Source organism: Pseudopipra pipra, chromosome 12, assembly GCF_036250125.1.
Source record: "Pseudopipra pipra isolate bDixPip1 chromosome 12, bDixPip1.hap1, whole genome shotgun sequence".
In the NCBI taxonomy this organism is placed as follows: domain Eukaryota; kingdom Metazoa; phylum Chordata; class Aves; order Passeriformes; family Pipridae; genus Pseudopipra; species Pseudopipra pipra.
In genome coordinates this window covers 6,010,469-6,033,386 of record NC_087560.1, presented here as the reverse complement: position 1 = coordinate 6,033,386, position 22,918 = coordinate 6,010,469, and the positions used below count along the sequence as shown (strand labels likewise).

The 22,918-nt window shown below is 50.5% G+C and overlaps 3 protein-coding genes across 5 annotated transcripts in view; all 3 read left to right on the top strand.

The window, feature by feature from the left end:
• The window catches only part of ZNF592 (zinc finger protein 592), a 36,954-nt gene extending 34,548 nt beyond the window's left edge, over positions 1–2,406 (top strand). For all 3 annotated transcript variants that reach the window (XM_064668678.1, XM_064668676.1, XM_064668677.1), the window contains exon 10: positions 659–2,406. In XM_064668678.1, coding sequence (XP_064524748.1) covers positions 659–1,183 — 525 coding nt within the window. In that variant the 3' untranslated portion in view covers positions 1,184–2,406. The remainder of the gene's footprint in view (positions 1–658) is intronic.
• Positions 2,407–3,244: 838 nt separating this feature from the next.
• Positions 3,245–9,979, top strand: SEC11A (SEC11 homolog A, signal peptidase complex subunit). The gene is made up of 6 exons (XM_064668699.1): positions 3,245–3,378; positions 3,491–3,600; positions 5,269–5,418; positions 8,719–8,838; positions 9,300–9,357; positions 9,502–9,979. Exons 1-6 carry the CDS (start codon positions 3,328–3,330, stop codon positions 9,550–9,552), a joined length of 540 nt encoding a protein of 179 aa, XP_064524769.1. The 5' UTR covers positions 3,245–3,327; the 3' UTR covers positions 9,553–9,979.
• A 9,035-nt stretch (positions 9,980–19,014) lies between these two features.
• On the top strand, positions 19,015–21,966 carry NMB (neuromedin B). The gene is made up of 3 exons (XM_064668256.1): positions 19,015–19,246; positions 19,725–19,927; positions 21,698–21,966. The coding sequence occupies exons 1-3, from the start codon at positions 19,114–19,116 to the stop codon at positions 21,743–21,745; spliced, it is 384 nt and encodes a 127-aa protein (XP_064524326.1). The 5' UTR covers positions 19,015–19,113; the 3' UTR covers positions 21,746–21,966.
• The last annotated feature ends 952 nt before the right edge of the window (positions 21,967–22,918 follow it).

Below are 22,918 nucleotides of genomic sequence, written 5' to 3'. Positions count from 1 at the left end.
TTTGGCTGATTGGGCTTCTTTGCTCCATTATTTTAAAAATATACTTTTTGCATATCACTGCAGGAACATAAGCAAGTGAGCCATCCTCATGAGAGAAGAAGCTGCAGGATTCTTAGAGAGAGAGGATGAGTTACTGAGAGATGCCACAAAGACAAAGCCTGAGTGGAGGGGAAAACTTTCAGAGTTAAATTTGAGAAGCATTGTCTGGGCTAATGACGACCCCATGTTCCTCAGCTGTCCCTGCTCTGTGGGCTGCTCCTTCCCACACCAAATTGTTACACAGAGAGGTTGTGGCTGCCCCATCCCTGGAAGTGTTCGGGGCCAGATTGGACAGGGCTTGGAGCAACCTCATCTAGTGGAAGGTAGAACTGGATGATATTTAAGGTCCCTTCCAATGTAAACCATTCTAAACTCTCTTTCTCCATCACTTTTCTGCCCAGCCAACCTCTCACAGCATTCCCATCTTATGTCACAGGACAGCAGTTGAGATCCTGGCCATGGGGTGAGGTGTTTGGGTACTGGTAGGGAACGGAATGCCCCAGGAATCCCCTGGGCATGGCTTCACCCTCAGGTGTCTTCAGACACGCGTGTGGATTTTAGCACTTATTATTCTGTGGGTTCAAACAGTGAAGTAATTTTTTAATCTTGTTATTTTCAGGCAAAATCTCCAAAGAGGATGGCACCGGATGAGCTGGGTCAGGCAGAGACCACTGTGGGTTTGGATGAGCCACCAGCCAAAAAACTGAAAGCACCTTGGAAATGCGCCAAGTGCGGCTTCACGACGGACACCCGGACTGAGTTCCAGGAACACATACCTCGGCACAAGACCGACAGCTCCACCTTCCAGTGCTTGTTCTGCGGCCTGTGCTACACCTCCCACATCTCTCTGAACAGACACCTCTTCATTGTTCATAAAGTCAAAGATGAGGAGGAGGAGGAGGAGGAGGAGGAAGAAGAAGAGGAGGAGGAAGAAGAGGAAGATGAAAGGCAGAAGTATCAAGTGGAGATGAGTGAGAATGGACACGAGAGCTACAATGGAGAGCTGAACACTAGGGCAGTAGAGGAGAACAAATACAAAGAGTGCAAAAGTGACTCAGCTCTTTGTGAGCACAGTCAGACATGTGGCGCAGAGGGCCCCAACAGCACCTCACAGAACAATCATGCAAAGTCTCTTAAGACTTAAAAACAAAAAAAAGCCCTTTTGGTTGGTTGGGGTTTTTTGGTTGGGGGGTTTTTACTCAAAATACAGGGTGGGGATTGGGGCAAATCTTTGAAATATTCTGTTGATTTCTTGGGATGGACATTGCTTTCCGTTAACTTCCATTTGTAAGGGAAATTTAAAATCAAAAAAAACCAAAACCAACCCTGCCATTGCATCCTAAGCACTAACTCTCTGCCAGCCCAGAGAGGTGAAAAGGGAAAGCAGAGCCAGAATCCTCGCTGGAGCTTGGCCAACTCCTGAGGATCCAGGAGCACTTTGCAGCTGCAGTTTCCTTCAGACGAGCTCTCCTCCTTCGAGTGTGCACTGCCTCAGCCTCTGCCCGGAGCCCCAGCCACGACTTCCCTATCTCCCTTTCTTTCTCCTTCTATTTATGGCTTCTTTTTTCTCTTCCCATCCTGCCTTTGTGTTACTCATTTTAACTCATAACGCTGGCTCAGCAAAACGCACTTGTCAGGACTGTGCTGGTCCAGGATCCACGTCACAGGGGACAGGTTCGAGCTGTGAGTTGTGCTGGTTATTCTTAATTGCCTGAATAACAACCTGCTTTTCTAAAATGCAATTTAATGAAATGTCTTGGACATGAGTCATCCTCAGAGAGGATTTCATAGCCCCTGTCCTCCTAGGTGAGCACAGTTAAGGAGAGCCTGGTCCCCCTCGTGTGTCAGTGGAGTTGTGCTGCTGGAAGCCATTCCAGGATGGGTGCTGCCAGGCCTGGTGCTTAGTGGCTTGTCCTGATGGGGAGCTTGGGCAGGTTGGCAGTATCACCAGAAGGGGGAAACATCACCTGCTCCATCTGTGGGGTCAATTGGAGTGAAACCATCCTGGAGCTTCTGATGGCATCGGTGCCAGGGCTCTCTGACCAGCTCTTTTTGAGGGGAGAGGAGCAGAGCAGAGCTCACAGAGGCATTGGAACCAGTGGGAGCCATTGTCCTGCGGCGTGGTGGGGCTGGTGCTCCAGCAGTAGCTCCTCTCCTGCTGTGGCTCCGCATTGCCTATCACTTAGGAGATGTTTCTATGTAGTCACATTGACTCTTTCCTCCCTCATTCATTGTCACACCTGCGCTTCATGTAATATAATTACCTTGTATACCATTATTTTTTTCATTCTGTTGAGCCAGAACCCCGCTCCTTATTGTTTACTCTGACAATGTTTAAATAATTTAAGAACTATTTATCTCCTTGCATTGGGCTCGTCGCCATCTCATCTCGCCATGTTTGGATACAGCCCATTGGGGCTGTCTGGATGTTGGGTGGTGTGTCAGTTGATGGGTAGGGTTTGGATGAAATGGGCCATTGTTTGTATGGAGGGTTGTTTGGATGGGGTGTCAGTTAGATGGGATGTTTGGGTGCATGGGTGTCACTTGGATGTGTGTGTCAGGTGAATGGGTGTCAGATGGGGGTTGGTTGGATAGGAGTTAGTTTCAATGGGTGTTGGTTGGATGGGGTGTTCATTGGATGGGGTGTTCATTGGATGGGGTGTTCATTGGATGGGGTGTTCATTGGATGGGGCGGTGATTGGATGGGCCATCAGCTGAATGGACTGTTGGATGTGCAGTGTGTGTTGGATGGGTGTACATAGGATGAGTGTTGGATGAGCGTGCATTGGATGGGGTGTTGGTTGGGTGTGTCGGATGTGGGGTGTATGTTGGATGGGGTGTAGGTTGGGTGAGGTGTCAGGTGGGGTGTTGGTTGGATGAGGTGTTGGACGGGGTGTTTTGGATATGGGGGTCGGTTGGATGGGGTGTCAGGTGGGATGTTTTGTTGGATGCGGGATGTCTGTTGGATGGGGTATCGGGTGGGGTATCGGTTCATTGGGGTGTCGGTTGGGTGGGGTGTTGGTTCATAGGCGTGTCGGTTGGATGCGGGGTGTATGGTGGGGTGTTGGTTGGATGCGGTGTTGGATGGGGTCTTTCGTTGGATGTGGGGTGGCGGTGAGCCTCGGGGACGCGTTCCCGGTGCCCTCCGCAGAGTTCGGGATGGGAGCACCCCCGGCCCCCCGAGCGGATCCACCCCCGGAGCCGCCCACCCCGCGCGGCGGAAGCGGCAGTGACGCGCCGGAAGCGGAAGCGGGGCCGGCCGGGCGGGAGGAGGCGGCGGCGGCGGCGATGCTGTCGCTGGACTTTCTGGACGATGTTCGGCGCATGAACAAGCGACAGGTGCCGGATGGGGCGGGGGGCCCGGGGGGGTCCGTGGAGTCGGGGAGTGGGGGGGCCGGCCCGCCCTGCCCTGCGCGGGCGGCGGGGCCTGACCGACCCACCCCCCCCTCAGTTGTACTACCAGGTGCTGAACTTCGGCATGATCGTGTCCTCCGCCCTCATGATCTGGAAGGGGCTGATGGTGGTGACGGGCAGCGAGAGCCCCATCGTGGTGGTGCTGAGGTCAGTCCCGGGGGTGTGGGGGGTTAAACCCCCTGCGGGGTAGGGCCCCCGACGGGGATTCCCTGCGGGAATGGGGCAGCTGGAGGCTCCTGCCCCGGCCCCGGCGGGCGAGAGGCTCAATGAGAATCCAGGCTCAGGAATAGCGAGGGAAGAGGAAGTGGGTAAAAACAGCATCTCGCCCACTGCTCTGTCAGCTGGCTGGGCTGGGCTTAAGGGGGCTTGTGAAAAAGAAAAAGAGGTACTTTATGAACAGGCAAGTAGGGGACAGGACAAGGGGAATGGCCTCCCACTGACACAGGGCAGGGTTAGATGGGATACTGGGAAGAAATTCTTCCCTGTGAGGGTGGTGAGGCCCTGGAACAGGTTGCCCAGAGAAGCTGTGGCTGCCCCCTCCCTGAAGTGTTCAAGGCCAGGTTGGATGGGGCTTGGAGCAACCTGGTCTAATGGAAGATGTCTCTGCCCATGTCAGGGGGTGGAACTGGATGGGCTTTAAGACCCACTCCAACCCAAATCCTTGTGGGATTCTGTAGTTCTGTGACTGTCCATTACAGAGGTGGTCCTGAGGATCAAGGGTATCGCTGTCACTGGATGTTTTGGGTATAAGATGTTGCCCTTGCAGCAGCACTGTGCAGTGGGTACCACCAGGGCTGGTACCACCAGTGCTGTCACCAATGGTGTTACTCCCACCCTCCCGCTGCCTCGGACAAATTCTGTGAGCTTCCATTGGATGCTGGCACAGATGCTGTTTTGCGTCCACACTGGCCTTTCTCTGTGTTTCTGTTTGGTGTTCATGATGTAGAAATGATGTAATGCTGCGACCACGTGGCACTTACCAAAACTCCCTCCTTGATGCAAAGCGTAAGGTCGATGTTTCCTGCCGTTCCTCCCAGTGAGTAAGACGGGGGGCCCTGAGGTCACATCCCCTCTTCAGCGATGTGATCTGCTGTTCTGAAAAGCAGCTGCTGCGCAGTCTCCAGATAAAACATGAATGTACGCGGTACTTAAAGTTCATCTGTCTGTTTTGCATTATTTATGTGGAATTAGGAAGAATAAGTAGTTGCTAACAATTGCCATTTACAAGACATGAGAAAAATAACTTGAGTCAAGGTGCCTGAAATGAGATCATTAAGCAAAGCGATGAATCACAATAATGAATTTTTCTCACACGCATCTGTTCCAGATGGGAATTCAAGAGTCCAATATTTTCAATGCTTTGTTCCTGAGGACAATCAATCTGTAAAAAATAAATTAAATAAAAAAGCTTGCAGCACTGCCAGTGTTGCCCTGCCAGAGGTGAGCTCAGAAATCAAAAGATACTGTTTGTCATCAGCTTTTTGCTTATTCAGAAAGCTTTTCCTATTGGATGTGCTTGTAACACCAGGTGCTGGCAGTGCTCTTGTTCTAAAAAATCCAAACTGCTGGTACTGTGGTGATTGGAAACCTGATTGCAATAGAGGTTACACACCTGCCTGATCTCCAAGGTGGTTTTTCTTGAGAGCTCTTCATCAGGGTTCCAACCTGGCCTTGAATGCTTCCAGGGATGGATGGGGCATCCACAGCTTTTCTTCTCATCGAGGTTCTTTGAGATTTATCTTAAAGGACTATAAACTCTGAAATCTGATTCTGAGTGTTTAAATATTGTTCAATTGCTCCTCTTCTCTCTTTCAGTGGGAGCATGGAGCCTGCGTTCCACAGAGGAGATCTCCTGTTCCTCACGAACCGAATTGAAGATCCAATCAGAGTGGGAGAAATTGTCGTCTTTAGGATAGAAGGAAGGGAAATTCCTATAGTCCATCGTGTCCTGAAAATCCACGAGAAGTATGTTAAGGATCTGGGGGGGGTTCTACTGCTGTTATGTACCTAAATGATATTATTCCTCATGTCCTTGGGTTAACAAGTGGCTGGGATGTCAATAATAGATATCCAGGTGCTGTGGGAAGTAGCACAAGTTTCAGAAAAGCAAAATCTGCCCTCCTTGGTTTACTTGGAAAGATCATTCAGTAGAAAGCACAAGCTGGGGAGTCTGTGCCAGTCTCCTGGACTCTCCAAGTTGTAGGATTACAGAATGGTTTGGGTTAGAAGGGACTTTAAAGCTCATCTCATTCCAACCCCCTGACATGGACAGGGACACCTTCCACTAGACCAGGTTGCTCCAAGCCCCATCCAACCTGGCCTTGAACACTTCAGGGAGGGGGCAGCCACAGCTTCTCTGGGCAACCTGTTCCAGGGCCTCACCACCCTCACAGGGAAGAATTTCTTCCCAGTATCCCATGTAACCCTGCCCTGTGTCAGTGGGAAGCCGTTCCCCCTTGTCTTGGCACTCCAGGCCCTTGTCCCAAGTCCTTCTCCAGCTCTCTTGGAGCCCTTTAGGCACTGGAAGGCTGACACCACTTACTGTGTCCTGTGCCATCCTTTCCACCCCGAGCTGCTGTGCTGTGCTGTCTCCTGTATTACAGCTGCATTTGTGTGTGTGTGAAGTGACTCTTGTAGAGGCAGAGCTGTGGCAGGGAGTATTTCGTGTGTAGAATGTGATGTTTTAAAGCTTGTTTATGGTCCTGGTTCCTGCTGTCCTGCAGAGTCTGTGTGTTTCATCCCTGTAGGAAGTTGTGTGTTGTTATGTTCAGAGTCTCCATGTACTGTTCAGTCTCTCAGCACTGGGCAGGTTGTGTGTGTGAAGGAATGGAGTCAGTGGTTTGGTGGCTGACCAGTTGTCTGGCCCAGCTCAAGGTCAACCAGCTTTGTGCACAGAAATAGTGCAGCTGGAATCCTGGCTCTGAGGGAGCAGTACCTCTCCCAGGAGGCAGAGCAGATTCTTTGCTGTTCAGATTTATTCTGTACCCAAAACTTTGAACAATGTTGGTTTTTAAAGTGCCATTCTTTGATACCACTAATTTAAATAGAAGGTCAATTTACAGGGTGAATTTGATACCTAATGTTGCACATGCACTTTTTGTGATGTTGTGGGTACTCTTTCAAGTGAAATACAACTTTCTTCCTCCCCTGTTCTGTCCAGCAGTTCCTCTCCAGATGTTACCCACCTTTCTTTTTCTGCCTAGCTCTATCTCTAGATATTAAGGTATCCAGCACTATTTTTTGTTTAAATATAATATGACCTTAGTGCCAATCCTGGATTCTGTGAGGTAAAGCTGTTCTCTATTATTTTAGGTTTCATTTAACTAAAACAACCAAACCCAAACCTGATCTTTATGTTAGGAGGGAGAAACTGAAAAAATCCATATTGTGACCTGAAGGCAGGACTTGGGTGTCAGCTGCTTCTTTCACTACTTAAATAATAGTTTTCTGATGCCAATTTAGAAGTGAGAGGTCTCTGCAGAAGCTGACAGGAGTGTCAAAATGCAGGAAAACAGAAACAGTGTTTTTCATGATTATGTGGCAACTTAGGCCCCAGTTCACATCAGTATTGTGTCAGTGAGAAAGTGTCTGTTACTTGCTGCCCTTTTCTTCTTGTTTCAGCCCAAAATTGGGTTCATTCTTTATCACTAACAAAGAGTCTGCGGTCAAAATTTACTTAGTGGGTTTGGAACAGGACAGCCAGACCAGCCTTCACTCAGCTCTCAGACAGCAGAGTACTGTGCTTGGGGCTTCTCATACCGCGTCCTGATAGAGCCTTGATTGTGCTCAATAAGGTGCTGTGCTCCTGTGCCATCACTCTTCAAAGCTAAACTACATTACCTGCACCTTTGGAGATCTTTATCTTTTCCCAGGCTGTGTCTCTAAGCTCCTGGAGTGTTTGTTGTTCCCACATGACAAGCCAGATGTGCACTGGAGAAAGAGCTGTTCTTTTTCCCTGCCGTTTTTTTCCTTCCAGGTTTCTCCTGTCAAGGAACACATGTTGGTATTCAGGCATGATGAAAACAGCATGAGCTCCAAAGACCTTCTGTGTGCTTTCCTGTGCTGCATGTGATGTGTTGTTTCTGTGAGAAAGCTGAGATCCAAACACTGAGCACACTCCTGCTCAGCCCCTGCCACAGTGAGCTGAGAGTGCCCGGCTAATCCCCGAGTAGTGGCACAAACTGAATGGGAATGGCTGGGGAAGGATCTAAAAAGCTCTTTCCAGGTCAAAGCAAAGGTTCATCTGCTCTAGGATCTTGTTTCTGGCAAGCTTATTAATTCATCTCAGGATGAATTAAAGAGTATATAGAGATAATATCCCTGCTTTCTACAAGTTCCAAGTTCAAGCACAAAGTCCCAGTTCTTTATGAATAGCCTCCTTTTCTCTTTTCCATGGAGTATCTGGTTATCTTTTGAACCAATATAATTTTTTAGCAACCAAAATACCCTTGCTCAGAGACACGGTTTAGTTTGTGCTGTGGCTAGTTCTGCATAGCACCTTCTCTGTCTGGTTTTAACCCCTTACCTCTTGAGTTCCTTTTGGTTCCCTCTGGGTCTTGCATTGGAAGAGATGAAAAGCTGTTTGATTGTTGTATGTCATTTGTGCTGGACTGCATCATATCTTCCATCAGCTCTGTCTTTTCCAGGCTGAAGGTCTTTTGCTTTTTGTATAGAAGTGATTCCAGACCTTGTCATCCATTTCTGAACCTTTACCAGTTCTTCCCAGCAATTGCAGAAAAGGGTGTAGGGGGTTCAGCACTGCCCAAAGCATTCCACCTGTAGGCACACCATGAGTTCATGTAGTATCATCATGTTATTATTTGGTTTTTTCCAGTCTCCTTTCCTAATAACTTCTAAGTTTCAGCTTGCTTCTGCCCACTGCTGAGTAGAACTGCGTGTTTCAACCCCAGACTCTCCTTCTGGGTGATGTAGGGAACCCAGAACATTTGTGTGAAACAAGAGAAGCATCAGCACGAGAGAGGTCAAAAGCCAAGAGGCTGCACCTGTGTGTGCCTCATCCTGCTGGTTCTGTTCTTAAACTCTGCTGTAAAGCTTGGCTGGGGCCAGAATTCATTCTTTCCTTGGCAGTTTTTTTCCAAACCATCTGCTTTCTGCTGCATTTGACAGAGTTTCCCTGTTTCATCCTGCTCAAATTGTAGGACATGGTTGCTTCAAGTGCCCTTGTGTTGGGCTCTTCACACTTGTTCTGGAACAGCTTTTAATGAGCTCCTTCCCTGCCTTACCTGCCTGTCTTGTCTTTGCCAGGCAAAACGGTGACATCAAATTTCTGACAAAGGGAGACAACAACGCCGTGGATGACAGAGGGCTCTACAAACGGGGGCAGCACTGGCTGGAGAAGAAGGACGTAGTAGGACGAGCGAGAGGGTGAGTGAAGTTGAAAGTGGTGTGGCTTTGTACACAGCCCTCCCTGAAGCCACATGGTAATTCCCCCTCCTCTTGAACCCTCCCTACTGGGTTTTGTGACCTGTCTGAAAGTGTGGAGAGCTCAGAAGAACAGGTTCTGAGCTTGGCTTAAGGGGAGATACCAAGCTGTGAGCTGCATCCCGAGATGGTGATGCCGGATGGACATGAGTGCAAGAGCAGCGAATGCTCAGGCTTGATCAGAATTGCCATCAAATTTATTCTGTGAGGCTCAGCCTTTGTAGGAAGTTAAGATCTGAATCAGGCAGAGGCTGAAACACTCTCTAGGGCTCCCACTCAGCCCCACTGGTACAGCTGCCCTGCCTGGGAGGACAAAATCCCCCAGCCTGTTGACTATAGCTCTCAGCATGACTCTTCTGCAGCCTGGAATAGTGTTTGTTTTAAGAAAACCTTTATTCTTGTAGATTCGTGCCATATATTGGAATAGTGACTATCTTAATGAATGATTATCCAAAATTTAAGGTAAGAGCTCTTTCATTTCCTACCTGCTTTTCCCAACCCAGCTAAAATTCCTTCCTGAGAACACAGGCAGAACCCTGTGTCCTGTATGTTTGCTGCTGCAGATGTGAGTGTGTGCTCCTGAGTCTCCTCTGCTCTCTCTTCCAGTATGCAGTCCTCTTTTTACTGGGTTTGTTTGTGCTGGTGCATCGAGAGTAGCCCCTTGCACTGAACTACGAGGTGAAGGTGCCATGGATTTTTCTAGATGAACGTTTTAAGTAGCTGATGGTCCGAAGTGCCAGGAGGAAGAAGAAAACCTGCATTTCAAAGCTTCTTGCCAGTTTGGGTTTGTTTTGGTTTCTACTGCGTAAGGGCAAATGTTTGTCACAGTATTTCCAATGGTTTGTCACACTTCAGCCTTTTTAGTGAATTTTTATATTAAAAATTTCAGCCAAACTGTTTAGTGTTTGTACTTTGAAGCTGAGCTTCCTCTCCAAGTGCCTCCGGGACCGTGTCCTCAGTCTGTGCCTCACTGGGCCAGGTGCCCTCTCCCTGTGCTGACTGAACTGTCCAATGGTGAGCTGTGGCCATGATGGTTTTTTGCCAATTCAGAACTGGAATAAAGATTTTTTCCTCTCGCTCGGTACGAGCCCTGCCACGTTCTTTGTTACTGCCCTGCTGGGAGCAGCCTCCTTGCCCAGTTTCTGGGGGGTACCTGGGCTTTGCTGTTGCAGACTGACTCCTAGAGCCACCATCTAACTTGTCCTTTCTTCACAGGGCAATAGCAGCTGCTCCTTTCATCTCTTTTTGGAGAATAATCTGTCCTGAGCTGTAGATCTGTTTAATATTTCTGTTTCTGTAAATCACACCGAAATAATCTGCTTCAAGACTGCAAGGTATTTGGGGCAGAAGATGGCAAAGTATTACTTCATGCATTGTAGCACTAGGTAACAGAAGGACTGAGATGGGAAATATCCACAGCTGTTTGTCAGGGATGATTTAGTACAAAGCAATACGAAAAATTGCCTAGTTTTGAAAAAGGGTTTCAGGTCTCTGGTACTCCCTGCAGTTGGCCAGGTCTAACAACTCACCTGAAAGCTATAGACTGCCCTGAGGTCTGATTTTAAAAACCCACTTTTCACTATGTGCAACAGCTGTTTTTGTGGACTTCTCATTCAGGCTCGTGGTCCTGGTGGTGTAGATGTGGTGTCAGAGAGAGCCCAGGGCAAAGGTACAAGGTAATTGTAGTTATCAGCTCTTCACACTCCAAGATTCCACAGCACCAGGGATCAGTGCAGATCATCACAGCTGCCACTCACATGGCTTGTGTGAGGCAAAAGCAGTCAGGAAAGGCAAGGACAAAACCCAGTGGGGTGTTCATGGCTGTTTCCAGTCTCTTGCATATGTCCCTCATTGGGTTTGTCAGGTCTGTCCCATCTCTGGAGTTGAATTGTGCCATTAGTTATGTCCATGGGACCATTTTGCTGGTTTTGGTGTTACCTGGTGCTTTGTTTCCTGAGTATGATAAAGCAAAAAATCACCTGTGGGACACTACAAAGAGTCTATGAACAGGTCCAGCCCCCAGCACTGAACCTTGGAGCTGTGGCTCTAAGTAATCGTAACTTAGTAATAAAAATGGTAATAAAAGCCAGTGTTAGAGCCCATGAGGGGAGGATGTGGATACAGTTTCTCTATAAAGCTGGGATTGGATGTTCTGTCAAAAGTCAAACCCAGGCAGCAGCGAGAGAACATAGAATCCCTAGTTGAGAGCTGCCATCACCATGGAGCACTTTCCTGAGGGCTTGGAACACCTTCCTGAGGATCTGGAACAGCATTTCTGCCTTTGCAACTTGTGCTGAGGCTGAATTTGTCCCTGCCTTGCCTTCAGCTTGAACAGGTTTTGTGCATAAATGGGATTTTAAGTCGGGCTCACACAAAGTGCTGAGTTGAGTTCATCTGAAAGCTGCTAATCAACACCTCGCCAGTGGTGCTGCTGCTACTCTTGAGTCCCCTCCACTTCACACCTTCTCCAAATATCTGAGCATGCAGAAGCAGTTGTGTTCCTGTCACTGAGTTAATGTAACAAAAAAAAAGGCTAAAACACAAAGGATTTATGATTATGGAGCAAGGATTAGCTCTTCAACTGCTGAGCCCCCAGTTTTTGGCAGGATGACCATGGCTGGTGTCAGGAGTCCCTGTGGCTGGAGGACACACTCGTGGCAATGTGGGTGCCAACCCCCACGTGGGCTCTTGTAGGAGGGTGTGCCCTGCATGTGCATGATGCTGTGTGAAGGAATTGACCAGAAAATGCTTAAAAAATGCAGGCTTGTTGGGGTGGGGGTGGGCTGGAGCTCACTGCAGCCCAGCTTTGGGACTTGTCTCTTTGGGGTCTGCAGGTACTTGTACAGAAACAATTGCCCTAAACGGGGGGCTGTACTGTGGGATTTGGGAATTCATCTCTGCAGCCCGTGCTCTGCCTGTTTTCAGCTCAGTGCAGTTCTGCTACCTGTGGCCGTGAAGTGAGGTGTTGGCTCTAATTAGGAGCCTCACAGCTCCAGCACCCACCACCTCCCACATCACTTCCTGCATCCCTGCAAGCCTTTCCCTCCACAGTGGGATGAGAGGGGGCTGGGCACGAGCCTGCACAAACGGGAAACTGGGGATGTGGGGGCAGGATGACACAGAGTTGTTGCTGGCTCTTCTCCTCCAGGTTTATTCTGCTCTGCTGAGCAGAAAAGCCACAGAGTGAGCAGGATCTCTGGCCGGCTGGGTGCTGATGTTGAGTTGTTTGGGAGCACTGCTGGGTTCCCACAGAGCCAGGGCATTTGCTACTAGAACTTGATGTGTCTTTGTGTTCTGTTTCAGTATTATTCTATTTTTTTTTGTAAAGGTGAAGCTCTTTGGGCAGTTCCAGCAAAGCCTGTGACACTGGAGGCTTTAGAAATGGACAGAGATCTTTGTGTCACCACAGGAATGGGATTTGCTTGTAAACTACATGGGTGTTGAAAAGTCTGGTTTATAAAGGAGAAGAGTAATGAAGACAAAATTTGCCAGGGCTGAGATTGCTCCTGTCTCTGTTGTGGTTACAGCCAAACAGGGCAGGTTTTCTGGTAGCAATTCCAGTGTTTAATTACTATTTGGTCACATCCGCAGTTCAGGGTATGGATTCCTTCACGAGCAGGAGCTGTTTCATGGAGCAAAGCCACGCTGGGCTGTGCCTGATCATTGCTGGAATTCTGTTGGGTGATTTTTTTTTTTTTCATATCAAAGCTAAATGCAGAAGCAAGAGCATGGTGGCTGGGAGGTGAGCTGTGAGGGGTTATGTGCTGCAAGCTGAAGCTCCAGGAGATGGAGACTGGTTTTGTATATTTACGATGCTTGAACTCGCAGTTGTTGGTTAAACAGCAACAAGCATGAGGTGGTTCATCCAGATCTGTCTCTGCACGTTGCTTAGCAGAAATTTACAGGGCTCAGATTTGTAAATCATCAGAGACTGGATAATCTCATGGTGATTTCCCTGCCCTCAAAATCAGAACAGGTCAGCTGTATTTTTTCTGAGGAGAATCTCCAAGGTGAAACCTTGTCCATGCATGGTTTCAACACCATTTTCTGCTGGAGAAATGCACAGTGCAAACCAAGCGTGCAGCTTGCAAAACATGCCAAGAGTTGGCCAGGAGAAGGAGAGAAGGAGGAAAAGGAGAAGAAGAGAGGAGAGGTGGCTTAGGCAGAGCACATCCCTTGGGGACCCTCCTGTGCCAGAGCAGGGGGAATGCAGAGCAGCTGTTTCTATGGCCCTGCAGCAGCCCCACATGGTGTCAGTGACTCAGTGCCTGAATCAGATGAGGAGTGTCCTGTTTTCATCCTCCAGCAGCAAGGAGTGCCAGAGTGATGGCAGAGAGGCCCAGCTTTGGCCGTTCAGCAATGTCAGCAGCTCAGGGTGGCAGTTGATGTGTGGTGGGTGACTGAGCCCCACAGTCTCATTGCTGGAAGGAGAGAAGCAGCACCCACACTGCCTTTTGAGCCAATTCAACAGCTCCCCACCCCTTTTACCTTCTCCCTCCCTTGTCATCTCACCTGTCAGGAGCCACAGGTCTCTGCAGCGGTAAATCCACCAGCCTGAGCATGTTGGATTCAGAAGGGGCACAGTGGCTTTCCTGAGAAATCTGTCTTGTTGGATCTATTTCATCGTAATTGGGTGCCTGTACTGTTCATAGTCTGCCCAGTAGCAACTGTTTGCTTATCCCTGTTTATCCCTCAGTTGCTGTAAAAAACCACCAGCTCCATCACACATAGTCCTGTTTCCCTGTGGAGCAGGACCTGCCTGCATGCTGGTTCTTGCTGGTTGAGCACATTGTGTGTTAAATCTGTTCCTGCTCATGGGGAAATTCCTATACGTGTTCAGTTCTAGCATGTCCTCTGAATGCCTGATCTCACAGGGCTCCCTAAACCTTGGGGGGATTCAACATCTTCACAGAGAAGAACAGTCTAAATAGGGATGGACTAGAAACCCACCCTCTGTATCCAGGACATCTGTGATCTAGGAGCAGACACACTCTCAGTCTCTTGATCCCTCTGCTCAGCTCCTCATCTTTTGGCTATTTTTGTTCCTTTTGTTTAATAATTCAAAAACCCTTCCTGCAGCTCTCTCTGATGAACATCTTGGTATCACCTTTTCCAACCTGTCCTTCCCCTGTAGAAACTGAGCTGAGAGACTGAAGTAAAAATAATATGGAGAAAATTTTCTCTGAACCTTAGTTCACTCAAACTGGGATGTCAGATTTCTGCTGTGCAGTTCTGGCTGGATCACTTCTGAGCTGGACCTGGGTTTGCCTGCAAGAAAACACGATTTTCTTCTCTGAGTCTTCTTGCAGAGCAGTTATTTGTAATATGTCCTGAAGGCGTGGAGTGAGTGGGAAACCTCAGGGAAAACCACAACTCATTTACAGCTTAAATGAAAATTGAAAATGAGTTGAAAACAAGATGTGTGAGATTTCAAATTTTATCTTTTATAAACAACAGCTATTACCTGTGGACGAATGGATGTAACAGAGGGATTTAATCTCTGTAAACAAGAGGAAAATGCATCAAAATAGACCCTCAGGCATGTGGCAGGACCTGGCTTTGGAAAAGTGGTGAAGAGGCTGAAACAACTTAACTGCTGCTAAGAGTTTTATTGGCACCAGGAGCTCTGTGAAGGAGATAAATAGGGAGATTTGAGGCCTTTGCCCTTTGTATTTGTTTTTTATTAGAGCCATCGGTTTTGAGCACACATTTGCCTGCCCAGGTGGGTATTTGCAGGGCATGGGAAGCCTGCACTGAGTTCTGGAGCTCCACAGCTCAGAGTCTGTTCCAGGGCACCTGGTCACCTCTCTGGGGGATGCAGAGTCAATGCCAAGGTACCAAAGCACGGAATTGCACAATGGTTTGGGTTAGAAGGGACCTTAAAGCCTCTCTCATTCCACCCTCTGCCATGGGCAGGGAAACCTTCCACTATCCCAGGTTGCTCCAAGCCTCATCCAACCTGGCTTTCAACACTTCCAGGGACAGAGAAGCCACAGCTTCTCTGGACAACCTGTGCCAGGGCCTCGCCACCCTCACACCCAACAATTCCCTCCCAGTATCCCATCTAACCCTGCCCTGTGGCAATGGGAAGCCACTCCCCCTTGTCTTGTCCCTCCATCCCTTGTCCAAATTCTCTCTCCAGCACTCTTGGAGCCCCTTTAGGTACTGGAAGGGGCTCTAAGGTCTCCCTGGAGCCTTGTCTTCTCCAGCTGAACACCCCCATCTCTCCCAGTCTGTCTCCAGAGCAGAGAGGCTTCAGCCCTCAGAGCATCTCTGTGGCTGTATCTGGACTTGTTCCAACAGGTTCCTGTCTGCCCTGTGCTGAGGACTCCAGACCTGGATGCAAAGCATAATTCAAAAGAGATGGAACAAAATGGACCTTGCTTTAAACTCCTTGAACCGGGGTATTTCCAGGTTGGTCTGTTACATTTGTTGTTGACAAGGACCTCTTGGCTGTGCAGTTTTTAAATCCATTTATATTGCATAGTTGCAGTCTCCTTTGCCTGGTAAAATCCTACTTAATTTTTCAGTACATTTGGAGAATTTGCTAATCGTGCCCGTTTCACAGGTCTGTTACTGCTCATACAGCAGATAAGAGTTTGATAAGGAATAGGACACCCCAGGTGATAAGGAATAAGGCACTCCAAAAGTAGACTTGGAGCTTGTTGAAGGAGTTTGGAGGTGTATGGGCAAGGGGAGCCCACTGGGATTTCCCAAAGGTATTTGGAAGGCCCCTCAGCAAAGGCTCCTGAAGAAAGAAAGCGGCCTTGGAAGAGGTGCTGAGATCCTTAGGGGGGAAAATCATTTGCTAAAAGGTAAAGAACAAAAGGCTGGAGGCAAGAGGGAAGAGCCTGGGTAATAAAAAAGATGGAATTCAAATGTACATAAATATAAAATGGTGCACAGGGGGAAAAAACAATTTTAACTCCATTTATAAAACAACGGGTTCCGAGTTAAGTGTTACCATCTGGAACGTCGGGGTTGTAACAAATTTTGCTGTGAAAATGTCAGATCTGTGGTCAGCAGCGATCGGGAGAGTAAATGGTGTGTGAGGATTACTGGGGGAAAACAAAGCAAAACAACCCCTGCTGCCTCCAGCTGGAGGCACCGGGGGAAGCTGAGGTGTTTTGGGTGAGAAGGGCCCGTTCCTGGAGGGTGTGGGTCTGTGCAGAGCTGCTCTCACGCAGCCCCAGAGGGTAAGTCCCATGGGAGAGGGGAGGGTTAGCTCTGTTCAGCCCCCTCCTCTGCCTCGAGGAATAACCATCAGCAGCCTGGCATTTTTCAAGGAGTCATCTCTGTCCTCCCTGGCTCCTTGCAGGAAGTTGGTGGCCAACAGCCCCATCTCCTGCACCACCTGTGGAAGCCATGCTGACTTCTGTCAGCAAAACAGATTTATGAAACAGAATTTCTATTGTGTTTTTTTACATATAAGCTGGGAAGATTCCCTTGGAGGCTGGTAGCTGTTGGGCTGGAGAGAGCAAGTAGTGGAGGAGCACTGCAGTGACAATTCCTGCCTGGAATGCTGGAGGTTCCAGCAGGCTCCAGGTGAGGAATTCACTCTGGGCACCAAAGCAGGCTGAAGGCAGAGGCAGCAAATCTACCCCAAACTCTGCCAGGCTGGTGACCAGGGGCTGAGCCCTGATGCCTTTCCCAAGGGTACCAGTTATTTTTCCAAAATTAAGTGCAACATCACTTTTTTGTGAAGACTGGAAAAATCCAGAGAATACCTGGTCTCTCTGTTATGGTCTGGGGCTGGTATTTACCAAAGTGCTGGGGAAGATGGAATTGCTGTTCTCGGAGCCCTGCCTGGATCCCAGCACTGGTGCTGCTGCTGCTTAGCGAGCGCTGAGCTCAGGGCCCTTTTGCCAGTTTTTTCCATAAAAACCCCACTGGCTGCCCTGAGTCGTGCTCCCTCTTCCTGCCTCCACCAAGTCCCTGAGCAGCTATTCCATTGCTCTTCCCAGGCTTGAAATCAGAGTTGTGGGCTCCCATCTTACACACACACTCCATCTGGTCAAGCCTCAGTACTCAGCAATTAATCCAGTGTCCCCTCAGTTTCTGAGGGTTTATAATGACACTGCAACTGGGCAGGAACTCCCTGATTTCCTTTTCCCAGCCTTTCCCATGCCTGCAGTGCCACTGGAATCAAAATACTTGTTCCTCTGCTCCCACTTCGGCTGAGGTAACACCTGCAGCCGCCAGCTGAAAAAGGAGGAAGATGTGTGTCCACTTGTTGTGTATTTAGTTAGAACAATGCAAAAGCCTTCACTATGTTAGAAACACTGTGCTGCTTCCCACTGCTCATCCCATGTCCCCAGGAGGCTGCCTGTGCTTCCCTGAAGGAACAGGACTTAACCCCGTCATGCTTCAGTTGGTGCCGTAATTGCCTGGGGCTCTTTCCTCTGCCCTCTGTAATTGGGATCACTTTATCCCTGGCTTCATCCTTCATAATCCTACAGGTAACCCTTCATCTTGCTCTTCCCTGCAGTGGAGGAATGCTGCTCAGCTTCTCAAAAAACACCCCTTGCCCGGCGTGAGGGGAAACCAGACTCAGCTGGGCAGCACCAGGCTCTTCCTTCAAATGCAGCACCTTCTCTGGACCTCACATCCTCCTCCTGCCTTCCTACATCCCAGGCTTTCTCCAGACACTCCAAATTTCCAGCACCATGAGTGAATTTAAAACTGTTTTGAAGAAAAGGCTCGGGATAATGTCGGTCCATTTCAAGCTGTGTTTTGTCAGGGCAGTGACAGTGCAGGACATGGGGGGAGGGACACAGGCTGTGAGAGGAAATGAAGAAGGGCTGGGGGTGTCTCTATCTGTCTGTCCAGCTGGAGCACTGGCATGTGGGGGCTGGCTGGGGACACCAGAGCCCAAGTGGTCGTTCCAGCCACCAGGACTGAGGGCCTCAGGGCTCCTCTCTCCATTGACTCGATGGAGGAGGTGACACTGCCACGATGTGAATGTGAAGGTCAGAGCTGTGGTGCCACAAGTGCCACATCTGTGGTGACCATCATATTCATGCACCCCATGGCCCCCAAAGGGGCCACCTCCTCAAAGAGCAACCCCAGTACCACCTGCTCAGCCATACTGCTGCTGAACACATGGTGAGGAAGCGGAGTGAGATCCCCCATGGCAGCCCAAGACATCCAGCACAGCTGGACACAAGGCTGGCAGAGGCAGCCACCTCCCTGATGGGTGATGGAGAAGAAAAAGGCCCTGCCCACCACTGTGGTACAGATCCTGGGCAGGAGAGAGCACAGGCTGGCCACCCAAGGGGACATACACTCACTGTGAGCACTCACTAACTAACACTAACTAACTCACTCACTAACACAGGAGCACTTTATGATTTTTTTCTCCCTGTAAGTTTAGAGCTGTGTTTGCAGTTCGGGCTCTGACCCACTGCTGCTGAAGGGGGACGTGTCACCTCCAGCCCTGTTTTCCTGAATGGCAGTACATGCTGGGCACGGCTCCATCCCATTAACGGAAAAGGAAGAGCTGATGGAGGATGCGATAATCCATGGAAGGTTTGGGCATGGTGATCAAGAAATAGTGGTCTGCAAAATCCCAGAGGGAGTGGAAAAGTTGAGAAGTGATACACAGGCTCTGGTCCTCACCCTCTACAGAGACCTGTCAGTGGGAACCTGTAGGAGGCTTCTCAGGAAAGTAAAGGAGCTTGGCAGAGCTGGGAGGTCCTTAAGAGATGCTCAGAGATGCCTGAGGGGTAGAACCAGACCTATCACCCAAGCAAGGTCCTGAAGGACAGGATCCTCCAAGTCCATCCCAACAATCAGGTGCACAAGCAGATGTAGTGGGAGATGGGTTTGGCTAAACTGGGAATGAAGCTCATGGCTGAGCTCCAGTGCAAAAAGGCAGCATGAGGAGGTAGAAGCATGGGCGGGACATGATGGAGAGATCTGGGCATGTGGGTAGGTGTACTGATGGGTGGTGCAGTGATGGGTGTATCACTGTCCACCTCGGCGGTGAGTCTGTCCCCTCAGCGGTGGGTCTGCCACCGTGTCCCGCCCCGTCAGGGCTGTGGAATGACACACGATGGGGACACGCAGAGGGTTCAGGACCCCGTGGGCTGTGGTTCCCGGGTCTGTCAGCGCTGGGGGCGGGGCTGGGGGCGGGGGAGCGGTCAGGGCGTGCCGAGCCCTTCCTCTCCGGTCTATAAGCGGGAGGCGGCGGAGCGGGCGTGGGTCCCGCGGGCGGTGATGGCGCTGCGCTGCCTCCTGCTGCTGCTCTGCGGAGCCGCGCTGGGACCCGCCGTGCATCTCGACTTCGCCGAGCACCGCAGCCAGGCCGCCAAGATCAAGGTCAACCCCCGCGGCAACCTCTGGGCCACAGGTATCGGACGGGGTGGGTCGCAGGGACAAGCGGGATGTGCGGGGCACAGCGACCTCCTGCCTCCCCGAGCGCCCTGTCCCTGCCTGTGCGGAGCCCCCTGCTCCCCCCCGTGCTCCACGGGCGGAGGGGGATCCTGGCAGGACTGTGATGGGCAGCGGGAGGCTACGGCAGGGGTGAGGCCACCTGCACCCGCATTCCCGCGAGACAAGTCCGGCATCCCTGTGTGGCAGGTCTAGCATCCCCGGGTTAGCAGATCCAACGCCCCAGGTAACTGACCGGTCCGGCATCCCCGGTCGTGTCTGTAACCTCGGAAATCCTGTCGGCAGAAAGTTTCCCCAAAATCCCCAGAAGTCCCGTGGAATGAGGACCTGGGATTTCTGGATTTCCCTTTACTCAGCTGATTTGGGCACTAGGTCACTCGGTGCCGGCTGAGCCGGAGCCCTGGGTTCCCGCGGACACACGGGGCGTGGTGTTGCAGGTCACTTCATGGGGAAGAAGAGCGTCACGGGGTCCCCGCACCTGGAGTCGCCGGAGGAACCTGCAATGCCGATGGTCTTCGGTCCCTCCCTCCGAGCCTTGCTGGAGGACATGATGGAACTGCTGACCCGGGAGCTCCTGAAAATCCTCTTGCAGGAAAGACTGTTGGATGAGAACCAAGGGAAATATGACCTCACTGACCAGGTGAATATTGAGTAAGCTGGAGGGAGACGCTCAGAGCTGGGAGGTGGTGGAGCCATGCTGGAGGTGGGAGCCTCTGCACAGCTGCTAGAGGTGCATCCCTCCTCTTTCCGCTTCTCTTAATTCCCCTTAAACCACTCCTTAAGACCAGCCAGAAGAGGGCAGAGAAGTGTCCCGAGGGCCATGTCTAGCTGGGCAGTGACAAAAGTCCCGGGTGCTTGGGAAGGGTGTGAGGATGAACAAGGAATGCTGCGATGGAGCTGTGGCAGTGGTGATCTCCAGCGCAGGGGTTGTTAACAGGCACCTGGGTCTTCCTCACCCAGATGCAAAAGAGAATGGTGGCCGCTACTGCTGCCGTGAAGAAGGGACAGGGAAATCCTTTTTCCCTTCTTATTTCTGCAGAGAGAGATCAAGAGGGACATGGTAGGGGAAGGGAAAGGCATGTGTCAAGCAAAGAGCTTTGGGCTTCCTCTGCCCCCATCTTGGCTCTGTCGCTGTGGTTGGGGTCCCTTGTTACTGAGGGGCACAAAGCCTTGCAGAGGGGAGGTGTGTGCTGCTGCAGAGCAGATTTTGGGGAGCAGGGAGTGGGCAGGAGCTCCAGTAATCCCGCTGTGTATCAGCAGACCCTCAGGCTCCACAGTGTGTCTTTTACCTTGGAGCTCACCCAGCTCCTAGTAGAAAACTTGCCCTTGGGAGCAATGCACAGACACAGATCCTCAAGCAGGATGTGGAGGTGGAACTGCTCAGTCCACAGATGGAGTTACTCAGTCCATGTGGCTCTGCTGGTCTGTTGCCTCCTGCACGATTCCCTCGTGTCTCACCCTTTCCAACCAGTGCAGGAAGCAACCAAGAGCCTAAAAGGGATGAAATCCTCTTAGATGCGTCTCACTTGTGCTGTCCCACTGAGCCAGGAGCTTGAGGAGCTATCCACTAACACTGCACGCAGGTAAAGCTACTCCTGCTATCCAGGGATAGGCAGGGCTTGCTCCTCTTTGCTTTTTTTGGGAAGGCACAAGTGGAGCAGAGTTGCAGGGCTGTGAGCCTGACTGCCACTGATTGTTCAAGCACCTTCTTGACTTACTTTCAGCAGATTAAGGCAAACTGAGGCTTCCCTAGAGAGCTGGTCCCATTGGGATAGAGGTGAAGGTACAGCTGGGCATGGCTGAAGGCACCAGCCCACCCCACTCCCTGTAAGACGCTGTGCTGCTGCAGGGCTTGCTTCTCAGATGCAGCTGAAAGGAAGGAGAGGGCTGGGGAGGTCCTGAACCCTTTTCCATCCTCCCTGGGGAGCCTTTGAGCAGTAGGGCACTTGCTGAGAGGATGGGAGAGCTGGTGGAGGTGCTGCCCTGCCTCGTTGAGGTGAGCGTGTGGTGTGAGTTTTGTAAAAGTGAACCCTGTGGCTCTCCCCGTGTGGGTAAATCACACAGTCACTGCTCACATTGCAGATGTGCCTGGGCAAAGGCTGCCCCGAGCGCTGGGGCTGTGCCTTAGGTGCCAGCTGGGTGTTGATGCCCTACCAGCCCTGCCAGTGCTCATTCCCAGTCATGCTGTCACTGTGCTGAAGTTTCCCTCTGATGTCTGACAGCTGTGTTCCAGCCCTTGGAGCACAGGTGGGAGGCAGGAGCCTTCTTATGGGCTGTCCCAAGCCACCCCTGGAAGTGCCATCACACTCCAGCATGGGACATTTGTCCCGTCTGCTGCCCTGTGGCACTCAGCAGGTGATCTCAGTGGGACACAGAACCTGGTGTCTCACCGTTTTGCCTTGTTTTGTAGGAGACTGGGCTTTTAACAAAGGTGCTGGAGAAGTACTTTTCAAACTGAAGAGGTGCAGCTGGGGAGGATGAGGTCTGCAAGGTCAGCTATGCGGGGTGAACTGAGGAGAGCATCGTCCTTGTGGGTTTCTATAGCAACATTTTATTTATTCCTTCTGTAATATTGTTAATAGTGATTGTGTGTATGAAAAGTGGAGCCTCTCTGTGTATGTTTTGTGTGTTCTTGATGTCTGATGTGCCCCTGTGAATAAAGCTGGCTCTTTGCACAGACTCCTCTTTGGGGTGGGAGGGGAGACCCCAGGGTAGGGACAGTGGGGACTTGGGAGCACCTTGGTGGGAGTTGGAGGGAAGCTCCTGGCTCTCAATAGCCAGGAGGGGTTGGATTCAGTCCCTGCAGCCTCTGCTGGCTGAAGGAGGCCCAAACATGACAAAATAGGACACTTGGGTGAGCTGATCACACCACTCACTACTGGCACATCTTTGTGACCCTCTTTACTGGGGATATCACTAGCAAAATCTTGTCATGGCAGTGGTAGGATTTCTGGCTCAAGCAGGGTCCCTACCTCGTGGCATCCCAGGCTTGTTGGCCTTGGCTTTGCCATTAAACAGTCAGACCAGTTATGAACCTGCTTTGGGATGTTCACTTACCTTGTGCATGTAGTTAAACACTCACCTGTAGCACCACCTGTAGCTATTCCCTTCCTGTGTCCTTCATGGTCTCCTACCCACCAGCTTTGCTCAAGATGTTTCCCGCTGTCCTGCAGCCATCCATACAGGAATCTCTCCTCCAATCTGTACTTTTTCGCCCAGACTGGCTGCTGTGTGCTGGGATGTAGGTGACCCCCAGCTCATCTTTCATTAGCTGGACCAAAGCCTTGGCTTAAAATTAATTATAAGCAAGAAAAATAATGACATTGTGGATCGTGTTTGACACTGGAAGAGACCAGATGCCCCTCAGCTGGCAGCTTGAGGGACTGACAGCCTAATGCAGTTCCTGACCTGATGTTGTGTCATGGGACCATCCAGGCAAGCTCACAGAAAGGTGAGCAGGTTCCTGACCATGAGGCAACCAGGTGAGATCCTTGTTCTCCCACCCACCCAGGCAGAACCTGTCCTGTCTGTCTGTCTTCTCTCCCCCCCACCGCTGTGGATTGAGATAAAGAGGGGGGAGGTCACTTGGTGATCGCTGTCATGGGGAAAACAGACTCAACTGGTGGAATAT

What these genes read in the sequence shown, in the direction of transcription:
- SEC11A (XM_064668699.1), top strand. Translation starts at nt 3,328, where the DNA reads ATGCTGTCGCTGGACTTTCTGGACGATGTTCGGCGCATGAACAAGCGA. An exon ending in CCCATCGTGGTGGTGCTGAG is followed by an intron (nt 3,601 to 5,268) that starts GTCAGTCCCGGG and finishes TCTCTCTTTCAG; the next exon opens with TGGGAGCATGGAGCCTGCGT. An exon ending in GTCCTGAAAATCCACGAGAA is followed by an intron (nt 5,419 to 8,718) that starts GTATGTTAAGGA and finishes TGTCTTTGCCAG; the next exon opens with GCAAAACGGTGACATCAAAT.
- NMB (XM_064668256.1), top strand. Translation starts at nt 19,114, where the DNA reads ATGGCGCTGCGCTGCCTCCTGCTGCTGCTCTGCGGAGCCGCGCTGGGA. An exon ending in CGGCAACCTCTGGGCCACAG is followed by an intron (nt 19,247 to 19,724) that starts GTATCGGACGGG and finishes GTGGTGTTGCAG; the next exon opens with GTCACTTCATGGGGAAGAAG. An exon ending in AATATGACCTCACTGACCAG is followed by an intron (nt 19,928 to 21,697) that starts GTGAATATTGAG and finishes CTTGTTTTGTAG; the next exon opens with GAGACTGGGCTTTTAACAAA.